This window comes from Leptosomus discolor, chromosome Z, assembly GCF_034619465.1.
Source record: "Leptosomus discolor isolate bLepDis1 chromosome Z, bLepDis1.hap2, whole genome shotgun sequence".
NCBI lineage: Eukaryota > Metazoa > Chordata > Aves > Leptosomiformes > Leptosomidae > Leptosomus > Leptosomus discolor.
In genome coordinates, this window is record NC_141419.1 from 51,037,717 (window position 1) to 51,050,696 (window position 12,980).

General features: G+C 43.3%; 1 protein-coding gene across 1 annotated transcript in view; it reads left to right on the forward strand.

Annotated features, from left to right (window-relative positions):
- Nucleotides 1-12,980, forward strand: part of TRABD2A (TraB domain containing 2A) — an 87,235-nt gene that overhangs the window by 58,805 nt on the left and 15,450 nt on the right. Inside the window, exon 4 of the mRNA XM_086480001.1 lies at nucleotides 1,984-2,158. Within this exon, the coding sequence (XP_086336127.1) occupies nucleotides 1,984-2,158 (175 nt within the window). The remainder of the gene's footprint in view (nucleotides 1-1,983; nucleotides 2,159-12,980) is intronic.

A 12,980-nucleotide genomic window follows, 5' to 3' on the forward strand; every position in this document is an offset into this window, starting at 1 on the left:
CCTGGCTTTCCCTTTTGGATGAGTGCCATGTTTGCTTTAGCATCAAAGCTCTGTGAGTTAATCCTTTATTTTCTGAAGGATCCTGTGGAATTACGCTAGCTTCGGTATGAGTGAACTTAAGGCCAACAGAGAGCAGCAGCAGGCTCTTTTGTGCAAATAGCGACAGAGAAATGCCATTATGACTTGGATGCTTGTGTTAGGCTGGGCAAGTTGCAAGCTTTTTAATGCCCCCTGTCAGTATCATTGTGTACTGTGGGCAAGGTGCAAAGAAGAGAAATGGAGTGAAACAAAGAAAAGATAGGTTTAGACTGAATGTTAAGGAAAAGAAAACCTGAGGCCTCACAGACTTGGTTTATGGTGGCGGTTTCCTAAGGATCACAGTGGAATGCAATGCTCAGATCTTTAAACCATGAGAAAACGCCCAGCCAGGACCAATTTGGTCCATTTGGACTGTTAAGATTAGGTAACCACAGACTGAGATATCAGGCCTTCTATTCTTGTCCGTGATGTACTGCCTGGCATTTGTGCACATCAGTGAAAATATAGGCTCTAGCCTCACAGTAATGAACAAGTGGATGTTGGTACCTGGACCTTCCCTGCTGAATAACCATTTTCCTGTGGCCTTTTGATATACACAGTGCAGTGCTGCAGAGTATTTCCAAATACTGTTGTACTAACCCTTGCTTCTCCTGCACTGAGCTTTGTGTGCGTATTGGTACCTGCCTGTCCTGCACACCCTTCAGCCTGCAGGTGCAGGCAACCTGGTGGTTAACACTGCTTAGCTCTTACATAGTGCACTTCATTCATGGATTTCAAAGGGCTTCACAAAGGAGGCCAGCACTCTAAGAGCGTACAGATGCAGCATCACTATACTGCAGAGGTGTTACAGACTGCAGACATCTGGCATTGCCTTGAGGTCCTTGGAGGGAACAGCTGTTGCCGATACATGAGTGACTCCAAGTGAGGAACTGGCCTCTACTTAGATAAGGAGCTCCACCACAGAGCACTCTCCCTTACAGCGGAGCTAAGCAGTAATAGTCTACAACACAATCAGCTTACGTTTTTAAGCAGAACTTCTCTGTAAATTGTATTTGATCCCATCCTTGCCCAGTAGATGACCCACTGTGGGCTAAGAACCACCTGGAAACAGTTGGTAATAGTCTCTGAGTGGCTCCAGGGCCGCTTCAGCTGCCACAGCCTTGCAAGGGAAAGCACCTGGCTTAGTGGGTCTGCTCCCTCGAAACCACTGCTTGCAGGCCCTTTCCTTAGCAGTGTCTGTCACTGCAGTGCCCAAAGCTACTTGTCAAGGAGCCAGGATGGCTGCAACTCCAGACCCACATTTCTCTTCACTAGCAAGAGGTCAGGGTAATGTGCAGCCATAGCTGTTCTGGGGGCCCCAGGAAGGGAAGCCAGTATTTTAAAGATACCTTCAGGACAGCAGAACTGGAGATAGTAATACTTTCTTTATGACAAAATCTGGTCCTCTTTCTTTTGGAAAGTTTGGGTATGTTTTTGTTAACTAGTTCAAATTGCACGATTATTCTTGACAGCCTGAGGGCTCTGATACCAGTTGAACTCTTTTAGAAGAGTGTAATTATCATTATAGGTATGTCATACCTATGGCAATTTAAGGAAGAGGTATGTAGATAAATATAGCCAAGGGCAAATATTTACTTTCTTCAGCCAAGCAATCAAGATTTGGGATCTACAGTGTGGCAAACTGAAAGTATTTGTTGACTTTGCATCAAAAAAAAAATTCAGCTGGCTGGATTATGAAATTATATGTTGAGAGAAATGAAGCACTATGCATTATTAGAAATGTGCTGAGTAATTTTTTAGCTTTCTTTGGGTTTTGTCCTATTGGATGTGCCTTGACGGACAAGGCAAGTGCCCCATTCAGTGATGGAACAAAATACCTGTACATGATGACTGCCTTTGCAATAAATGCCCCTTTCATGAAGACTTTTTTTTTTCCTACCTTAGGTCCCAAATTTCATTAATGCTACACTTCTGGCCCATGAACGCATTACTGCCCAAGAGATAGACAGCTACTTCCGTCAGGAGCTCATCTACAAGCGAAATGAGCGAATGGGCAGGAGGGTCAAGGACCTGCTGGAGGAGTACCCAGACAAGAGTTTCTTCTTTGCATTTGGTGCTGGTATGTGATTAAGGTGCCTTTCAACCTGAACATATTCTTCCCATGTCCATTAGAAGCTTTTTACAAATACTTGCCTCAGTTTAAAGAAGAGTCAATACTTTTACCATGGTGGTCACAGAACACAGCTTTGCCCTGGTAGTCGTACCCTAATAGGAAGACTTCTACAGTGTAGGAGACTGTTTTTCTTCAGTCAGCAAAGAGCTTATGGTGTATGCATTGATTGCAATATTTATTAATTATAGACTTCTTTGTTACGTGCATAGCCAAAGATACTGAACCAACTACAATGCATACACAAAAGGAACAGCTCTTAGACATATGTGTTTCTGGTCTGGCCGACCAAGGCAGAGAGGTAGGAGAAATAGGGAGCTGAGATGAAAGGTAGCAAGTCAGAGGTTGCACCACTGCTTGAATAAGCCATTCAAGAACACATCCAAAAGAACATGCCAAATTGTGTGAACCTAAGGGGCTCAATAAATGCAATGGGAGAGGCAAAGCACACTTTCACCTTTCTCTTCCTGCAGCAGCTCCTTACCTCTTTCACTGCGCTTCCACAACTACAAGGAAATTGTGCCACTGTTTTGGAGCACAGCATTGGGCCCAGCTGGGGAAAATATACTCCATTTTCTGCCTCTTAGCAGCTAGCAGGAACCTATAGGCTTATCCAGCAGCACGTCCAACTCCCAAGTGAGGTTAACACCCACACTTCAAACTAGGGCTGGGTGGAGGGTGTAAACAAGATTGGTTTGCTGTGACTTCTGTCCTTTGTTCTAGCTCATGAGAAGGGAAGAAGTGAAGATTGATGTTTGAAAAAACAGGTGCTAATTCCTGGAGAAGTATTGCATCCCCTCTGCTGTGAACCATGTGGGCCTTGGGAAGGGAGAGAACTGAAACTGGTGTCAGGATCCTTGTGATGTTTTCCAATCTCAGTGGCTACTGCTTTAGTGAGAATGTAAGGTCTAGACAAGGCAAGGAAAATATTTAACTTAAACACCCTAAAACCATTGCTATCAGAAGTGTGTGAGAATCTCCTGACTTGCAGCAGGGAGTTGTGATTACAAACTTACAAGGGTCCTGTGTGTGAAGGCAAGGAGGTAATGAAAGGCGGAGGATAATGTCTGTTCAGGCATGCATGAAGATTTTAATGTGTGCTGTCTTCCTGCATTATCACTACTCTGTGCAACTGCCTGTCACAAAGGACAGCGAAGCAGATGCAGGTGTAACTTTTGGTCACATCTGTCTGTAAGACCAGGGCTTTGATATACTCTACTGCTGATGTTCTGATTGCACTTGTCCCTGCTGGACTGATGTTCGTGGCTGGCATATTTCAGCCCTGAGTGCCAGTTCTGTCAGTTGCAGGTAGCTAGTTTTCTGTCAGGAGGGCTAGTGACAGATATTGGGGCTCTGGTAACAGGGTCACAACTAAGCGATGAGCAGCCCATGCAAATGGACGCGTGTGGATGCAAGTGTCACTCTAAGTCTGCCCTGTCCCAGGATTCTTTGAGAGAAGAGAGCCTTTTTCCCCTCCTTGCACACAAACCCTGCATCCCAGCAACTGTGTTGGACAAATCACATGTCTTCAAGATGCTTTTGTGTCATTTGTCTCCCCTACCATCAATTTTCTTCTCTTCTTGCTCTTTAGACTGTCTTCATTGTCATTAGTGTGCACAGCTCTGCCCCAGAGCCCAGAAGCACTACAGGAGCAGGACAGATCCCTGTCCATCGCAATCTCTCTTGTTCTCAACCTTCATGACAGTCATGAAAACCTTTTCAGGCTTTCTGAATTCTTGCTTTCCTCCTTTCTCTTATTTTCCTTTTCCGAGTTGCTCCTTTCTTTGTCCCCTGATTGCCTTTTTCAGTAGAGCAGAGTTAGGATTCACCTAACACTGCTACACTGCAGCACTGCCTGGAGCCTTGAGCCTATATGGACACCCTTGATCTGCGGCTTACATGCTCATGGCTTGATCTCCAAGCACCAGGCATGCTCTTCTCATGCTTTTCTATTATACTTTTGAATCCAGACAGGCTCCCTGTATTCTCTTGGCGCTCAAGATCAACTTTGAAATTGTCTCTGATTACACTCTGGCTTTGATACCAGTCTGGCCTCTGTTCTCATCTGCTCTTCCAAATAGCTACACTCAAAGGACAGTGCTGGCCTCCAACTTTAGCAGCACAGTTCCTCATTATCCACTTGTTTGGCTGCATGGGCATTTTTTTTTTGTTTGTTTCACATTGTCTAAATGAGAAGTAGCATCACAGGATATAATGCAGAAAATAGAGCCATTTCTACGCAGTTCCGAGGTTTTCTAAGTGCACGTTACAAGTATGAATGCAGGCTTTTATTGTTTTTCAGCAAGCTAATTTAGCCTTTTGCTTATCCAGATTGCTGTATGTGATAAATAATTATATGGAAGATTTATTTTTATGCCAGCAAGCAGTGAAGATGAACAAATGTCTTGTGTTCAGTTTTAAGCGTCGCTTGAGCATTGTACTATTCTTAATTACTGGAAAAGGGTTCCAGGAAAGTGCTTGCACAAGCCAGGTTAGCATGAGCTGTAGAAGAACAAGAGAAAAAGAAAGGCTATAGGAATGAGACTGAATCGTCACTGCATTGTGGTTTTCCCTCTTCTGACCAGCAGTGAAAAAAGTATCTTCCAGCAGTGGCTGATAAACTGTAGGACAAGGTTGTGTTAAAATGGTAGTAGGATATTGAAGGGTCTCCAGGTTAGAAGGGGGAGAAGACTTTTAGTTGTTTCATTCCAGATATTTTTCACCTTGTGTTTTTTATTTTTAAAAGGGGTAGGCTTTTTGTAAGGAAAGTTAATTGGTTTTCGTTAACCAAACACTACTGAAAAACCACTTTTATCATAAATTATATCCAAACAAGGTCATGGTTTCTGGGTGACTGTGGTATTACAAATACCCCCTCATGTTATTTAAACTACTCTTTGTATTTTTATTTTAAATGGGGGAAAATCAGAAAAAACTGATGATTTATGTTATATTCCAAGTGGATTGATGTGGTTTAGAGATATGTAAAACATTGTGCAAAAAAAGCTCCTATCTTTTGAGGTCTTAATACAGCTGCATGGCTATAGATGTTGATTTCTTACATGGAATTATATGTGGTACTTCGGATTGTAATATATTTAATCATTAGATCAAGCATATTTTATGCTTTTACTTCATTTTAACAGATCAGACAAATTCCCCCTATAGTCTGTTGAAAACATTGCACAGTCAGAGCTCATTTATGGAACTATTTTTGTTTGGAAGTAATTTAAGCTTGTACAAAAGTGGAGAGCTAAAAAATAACAGGTTTTGATTAAATTATCCAAAAAGCTTTGTTTCTGGCCACAGTGCAAACATGGAAAGTTTCAAGCCCAAATAAGTCTGTTTGAGAGAATTAGAGGAAAGTTTGAGAAGAGAGAGATGGTAATGCCAGTGGCTTTCCACTAGGTTCAGTAAGGATTTTATCTTAATTGTGGACAGGCCTTTTTGTATGGCAGCAGTGGAGTTACAAGCCAGACCTACTTCCTGTTGCCAATGGAAGAACTTGTGAAGCAAAACCAGCTATAATCTTTCACAAGCAATCTTCTTTCTATATGCATTTTTCATTTCTCTGAGCTGTAAGTGGAGCATTCAGAGTCTGAACGCTAAGCCAAAGTAAGTGATAGCACGTGTGATTCCATAGACATCCAGGTAGATAACACTGTAAATTTCTGGTTTGTCTAAGAGGTGCATGTTGACACAGAGAGGCCTGCATTATCCTACTGTGCTGTGAAGAGTTTTACCACTCGTACAGGTCTTGCAAGGTTGCTGCCTTCTGGCTAAACTTTCACAGAATCATGGGATAGTTGAGGCTGACAGGCACCTCTGGAGATTATCTGGTCCACCTCCTTCCTCAGAACAGGATCATATAGAGCAGTTTTTCTAAGAGAAGCCTGGTCGGGTACTGAGTATCTGCAAGGATGGAGACTCCAGAACCTCTTTGGGTAACCTGTTCTAGTGGTTAACCACTCTCACAGTAAAGAAGTTTTTTCTTATGTTAAGTGGGATTTCCTGTATATCAATTTGTGATCGTTGCCTCTTGTCCTTTAATGGGTCACCACTGAGAAAAGTTCTTCTCCATCTATTTTACAGCATCCTGTCAGGTATTTATACATCGATTATACCCCCCTGAGACTTCTCCAGGCTGAACAGTCCCAGCTCTCTCAGGTTCTCCTGGTATGACAGATGCTCTAATTGTTAATTATATTTGTGGCCCTTTGCTGGTTTCTCTCCAGTATGTCCACATCTGTTTTGAACTGGGAAGCCCAGAGCTAGACACTGGACCTAGATATATGTTGCCTCCCTCAATCTGCTGGCAACAGTCCTCCTAATGCAGCCCATGAGGCCATTGGCTGCCTTTGCCACAAGGGCATGTTGCTGTCTCAAGGTCAGTTTCATGACCACCAGGATGCTACATTCTTTTCTGCCAAGCTGCTCTTCAGACAGTTGGTGCCTAGCCTGTCATAGTGCCTGGAGCCAGTCATGCCCCAGTGCAGGACTTGATTTGCTTAAACTTCATGAGCCAAGATTCCCTCATCATAAATCCATGCTGACCACTCTCAATAATCTGCTTAGCCCTAAAACATTTGAAAATGCTTTACAGGATAATTTGCTCCATCATCTTCCCCAGGAATTAGGGGTGTGGCTGACTAGTTTGTAGTTCCCCAGATCCTTCTTAGTGCCCTCCTTGAAGACAGAAGTGATACTTGCTTTCTTCCAGTCCTCAGGGACCTTTCCCAATGCCAGGACCTTTTAAAGATAACAAAGAGTGGCCTCACAGTGACATTGGCAAGCTTGCACAGTTCCTCTGGGAGTGTCCTGTCAGAACTTGTACATGTCTGGACTGTTTGAATGTTCCTTAACCTGGTCCTTCACCACTCAGGATGAACCCTGGACTTTCCCTCTAGTCATAGAAATCTGAGATTCCTGAAGGTTGATTTTACTAGTAAAGAAAGTGATAATATCACTGACTACCTTGGCCTTTTCTGTATTCTTTGTCATCGGGTCTCCTGCCCTCTTCAGCCCTGGGATAACATTTATCTAGTCTACATTTTACTGCTGATGTATCAGTAAAAGCATTCCTTGTTTCCCTTGATGTTTCTCACCAGATTCAACTGTAGATGGGCTTTCCTTGTGCCTTGTGCATGGTCACTTTTATTCCAGGATGAGCATGGCTTGTTTGCTTTAGCTTACTTACAGTTTCTGTTGAAGGGCTAAAGAATAAGGGAGGGGAAAAAAAAAAAAAAAAAAAAGGAAGTGTGGTTTGGGTTTTCGTTTTACACAGGAGGAAGCATACTTAGTGGCATGAGATCTTGACTTTATTAAGACAGGGAAAGCCTCAGATGAAGCCAGAGTTTCTAGGAGCCAGGTTTAAATTCCCTCTAGTCTCTCCTGCCTCTTTGAACAGCTAAGAAACTCCAGAAGTGCCAGCTCATGAATGAGAAGTACAGAGGGATCTAAGATGCCTTGTATCCCTCTGGATGAAATGACTGGCTTCACTGAGAGATGCTGACTGATGTGACAACTTCAGAAGTTGTCCTCTTAATCTTGTAAACACTGGCAAATTCCTTTTTCTCTCAGAGATCTTTTTTCTTTGCTGCTACTGAAAAAAGAGTCATTCTGAGGCTTTAAAGTATAGTGGATGGTGGCAAGCCACCATTAACACTAAGGAGAGAAGGATGATGGTGAAAACTTGTTCAGCTATCATTTCTTATAATCACTAAAGGAAATAATGAATGTATTTGTTTAGCATTACTCAGATTGTATGGATTCAAATCTCCAGGGACTGGCTGTTTTTTCCCCAGTGTTTACTCCCCTTCCCCCTGCAACTTTTCCCAGGAAGAAGAATTGTTGTGAGCAAACTGATGAACCAATATCTGAATTAGCAATCCAGCTATGACCCCCAGATCTTCCTCCCAGCAGATGAGTAAACAGATACTCGCTAAACTAAAATTAACTCTTGCATGGTTGACACGTGATCCAAAAACACATAGAAGATGGATTTGGCTATCATCGTAAGAAGCATGATTGACCTTGTCTGAGCTGAAGATGGGTAACCTATTGTCTTAGCTACCTAGACAAAGAAAAGAGAGAACATGCTACCACCTATGGTTGCCCCAGAGTGCTACAGTCCATCAAATGGTTTCCTCCAACTCCTCTGGGTCAGTCCTTGGGATGTGGGGGACTGGGCTGTTATGTGTCATTCTTAGGTGCCAAGTGCATTGGATCCACAGGCATGTCTGATGCCTTTTCCCTTGCCCCTTATGTCATAAAAAGAAAAAATCCAGGGGAAACCGAAATTGTGCTGAGTCTCTGTCCTGAATGCTGTGTTAAGTGGTGGTGTTTCCACGTAGAGCTGTTTCCTGTTACTTCTTGAAATTTGCTGTTCCATCTGGCATTTTTTGGATGGGAAATTATGCAAGAGGAATAAGGTTTATTGTATCTGGAAAATAAAAGATTGGAGAAAGGAACTGTCACCAGGTTTGTAAAAATAATCAACAGTGCTAAGCCAAGGATGACTCTGTCCATCTTGTATAGGTGTTTATACCTGTAAAACAAAATCAAACAAGAATCTGCCATGGGAATGTGAAAGTAGCCCAGGTAAATGGGATATCAATTTGACCTTGAAATTCATTGGGAACTCAGAACCCAGCAGGGAAACTTTGAACCTGCCATCAGCACACTTGGGACTGGAGATGTGGATGTGCACAGGGAATGTAAATTTATCTATGCCTTATATAAAAGATATGAAATGTGTAATGAGGAAGTTAATGAAAAATACACCAGAAGCTGAATCTTGGCAGATCCTGGAAGAGGACAAAAATGGGCGGGGGGGCAGGAAGATAACAATGATAACACAGATTAAATGAGTCTTGTGGGGCCACCTGACTTCTCCCTGGGCACAAAGGGCCTGCTGATTGCCTGCCTGCTTCTTCTGTCTCTGGAATGTAGCATCATTTTAGCGTCTTTGGGTGGGAGGAAAGGCTGAGTCCCTGAAGGTGTGCCTGTACCTCTGTAATCTGAGAATGGCAGATACTACCCAGCAGCTTTGAGGCTGTTTTCTGTAGTAGCCTCTTTGAGTCTGCAGAATGCTAATAGCAGGGTTTACTAGAACAACAACCGCTGTAGGGAATAGATAATGTTGTGTAGAGGCAGGACCTACATCCAAAGCCCCAGGGTTTACATGAAGGGCACTCCTCCTGACATCTCTGACACATGAAATGAGGAAAGCTTTGCATTTCTGCATTAGAGGCAGAAACTTCTGTTCCCAGGTATTAGTGCAACTGTCAAAATCAGCCAGGACAAACAGCTTTGTGCTATTTCTGCCCAAGTACTGAGAGTCTGCTGACCATCAGCTTCTTGTCAGTGCTGGGGTTTACCCATTGCTAGCTTTATTGGGCAGCTACTGTAGGAAAACTTTCATCTTGTAATGTACGTTTTAAGCTCGTGGGATTTTAAGTCTAACACCTTTTTTTTTTCCTGGAAAGGAAGCAGCTGTGTGAATGGGAGCAGGTCCAGAGGCAGAGGTGGCTGTGAATACTGCAGCTCAGACATAGCACTGTATTTCCTTCCCTTACTGGTAACGTAATGCTGGCTGTTAGCATAGTCACCTACATGAGGGTCTCTGTGCCTAATGAGCCTAGGGCTTCAACAGTTGAAAACTCTTGGTAAATGCCAGGGCAGATAGAGCCCCACTGGCTGAGGCTGCCTGAATGGAAGATGTTTATTTTAACTCAGTTTTTGCAGGTTAAGAAAAATGGGGTTGTAAACTTTTTCCATATGTTATCTTTGCTATGTATTTGTCTTTATAATCAGTGGAAAACCTTTTTCTACCTTCAATCTGTGGTTTGACTTGACTTCAATCAAGAGGTTTGACTTTGTCCAAAAGTAAAAATGGGAATCTCTGGGACCAGAAATACTCAGGTCATACTTTTAGGAGACCTAGGTTTTGACAGAACCTGGCAGGTAAGAGTGTCTCTTGTCTTTCACAAGAAAAATCCCTTCATTTTGGCTCACGGGAACTGTAAGTTCATATGGTTCTTTTCTGTGGAATTAGGGAATTTTTCCCATGTTGCGCAAGACCTTCATCATTAACTATTTTGAGAAGGATTTCATGTTTACATGATTCCGTTAGAAACAGATGTGGAAAATGAATGCTAGTAATTCCATATAGGTGAGTTAATTAGCAAAGCAATGGAAGGTTATTTTTTGTTTCTTCCTGAATGAATGCAGCTTTGAGGCACTTTCTTTAAGTCTGTCCATGTCTAGTGAAAATATTTTCTTGGGCATAGAGAATGCCACTGTTCCACAGTCCTGCCCACCAAGTTTTCCCCTGTGGTTTGATAGTGGTGAAGTATGATATACTAAGATATTGTACTAAAAAAGAGATTTGAAGGAAATAATGTTTTTTGAAGACAAACACTTGTCCTGGCCTCGGAGGAGTAAAGCCTCAAGTTCAATGTTTATGGAATAATATTTCATTAATATTTCATCTTGCATGTAATCTTGGGAAGGAGTACATGTGGAAGTCTGCAGTCTCAAAAAGATTGGAGGGCACGGAGGGCTGCTTGCAGGCGATTTGACCTACATGCATGTGCAAGTATTGTAATGCAACATCCTTATACTCCTGCAGTTAATGTGAATTTGGGGAATCTTTTAAGTTCACAGAATCACAGAATGCTAGGGGTTGGAAGGGACCTCGAAAGATCATCTACTCCAACTCCTCCCTGCCAGAGCAGGACCACCTACAGTAGATCACAGAGGAATGCATACAGGTGGGTTTTGAATGTCTCCAGAGAAGGGAGACTCCACAACCTCTCCAGGCAGCCTGTTCCAGGGCTCTGTCACCCTCACAGTGAACAAGTTTTTCCTTATGTTAATGTGGAACCTCCTATGCTCCAACTTGCACCTGTTGCCCCTTGTCCTGTCATTGGACATCACCAAGAAGAGCCTGGCTGCATCCTCGTGACACTCGCCCTTTACGTATTTATAAACATTAATGAGGTCACCCCTCAGTCTCCTCTTCTCCAAGCTAAAGAGACCAAGCTGTTTCAGCTCCTTCATCATAAGGGAGATGTTCCACCCCCTTAATCATCTTTGTGGCGCTGTGCTGGACTCTTTCAAGCAGTTCCCTGTCCTTCTTGAACTGAGGGGCCCAGAACTGGACACAATATTCCAGAGGCAGTCTCACCAGGGCAGAGTAGAGGGGGAGGAGAACCTCTCTCGACCTACTGACCACACCCCTTCTAATCCACCCCAGGATGCTATTGGCTTTCTTGGCCACGAGGGCACATTGCTGGCTTATGGTCATCCTGCTGTCCACCAGGACCTCCAGGTCCCTTTCCCCTATGCTATTCTCGAATACCTCAGTCCCCAACCTGTACTGGTACATGAGGTTGTTCTTTCCCAGATGCAAGACTCTACACTTGCCCTTATTGTATTTCATTAAGTTTCTCCGGCCTGTCCAGGTCTCTCTGAATGGCAGCACAGCCTTCTGGTGTGTCAGCCACTCCTCCCAGTTTTGTGTCATCAGCAAACTTGCTGACAGTGCACCCTATTCCCTCATCCAGATCATTGACGGATATATTGAATAGTACTGGTCCCAGTACTCATTCCTGAGAGACTTTACTAGTACAGGCCTCCAACTAGACTCTGTCCCATTGACCAGAACTCTCTGACTTTCCTTCAACCAATTCATAATCTACCTCACTACCCGATCATCCAGACCACACTTCCTCAGTTTAGCTGCGAGGATGCTGTGGGAGACAGTGTCAAATGCTTTACTGAAATCAAGATGAACCACATCCACTGCACTAGCATCATCTATCCACCTGGTTGTGTCTTCATAAAAGGCTATCAGGTTGGTCAAATATGACTTCCCCTTGGTGAAGCCATGTTGACTGCTCCTAATGACCCTCTTATCCTTGATATACCTATATACGGCACTGAGGATAAGTTGTTCCATCACTTTTCCAGGGATGGCGGTGATGCTGACTGTTCTGTAGTTAATTGGGTGCTCCTTCTTGCCCTTTTTGAAGACTGGAGTGATATTTGCTTTCCTCCAGCCCTCAGGCACCTCTCCTCTTCCCCACGACTTACCAAAGATGATGGAGAGTGGTCTAGCAATGACTTCCGCCAGCTCCCTCAGCCGACTTACCTTTAGGGCCACCCCCATCCCCTTCAGTTTTCATCATTTCCTTCTCCCAGCAGCATTAAATTTGTGAGAGCGCTATGCTCTTGGTCCTATGATTTGTGTTCTGGTACCTGAGCTTTTCCTGACTTGAAATACTGTTAGAAGCAAGAAGATTTTATTAGATTTAGCGTTACATGTTTTCTGTTTGAGAAACTGTTTTCACTAGGGTGGCAAATTGGGAATCCCATCTACTTTATCAAGGAGCCCTGTTTTCCAGATGTTGTTTGCATTATCAAGTGTAACTGCACAGGACTTCCTCTGATTCTGAGAGAAGTGAAGTGCAAGCTCACTTAACCTGGGTGCATGGTGCTCGTGCTTGAAAGCCATGTCTCCCTCTTGAACACTGTATACAGAAAGCATGCATCTAAATGAAACTAATCTGTAACTTAGTTGATCACATCACCTGCTTGCCTTCTTTTGCATTGGATTGTATTAAGTATTTCGTCTGGCTTTTTTTCCTCTGATTTTACTAACTGGGTTAAAATGACTCCATGTTCTGCATACCAACATGTACTTAAAAATATGACTGTGTGTATGTAGGCAAAGTCATGAAATTTACCCCTGGATTTTTGGGCACCA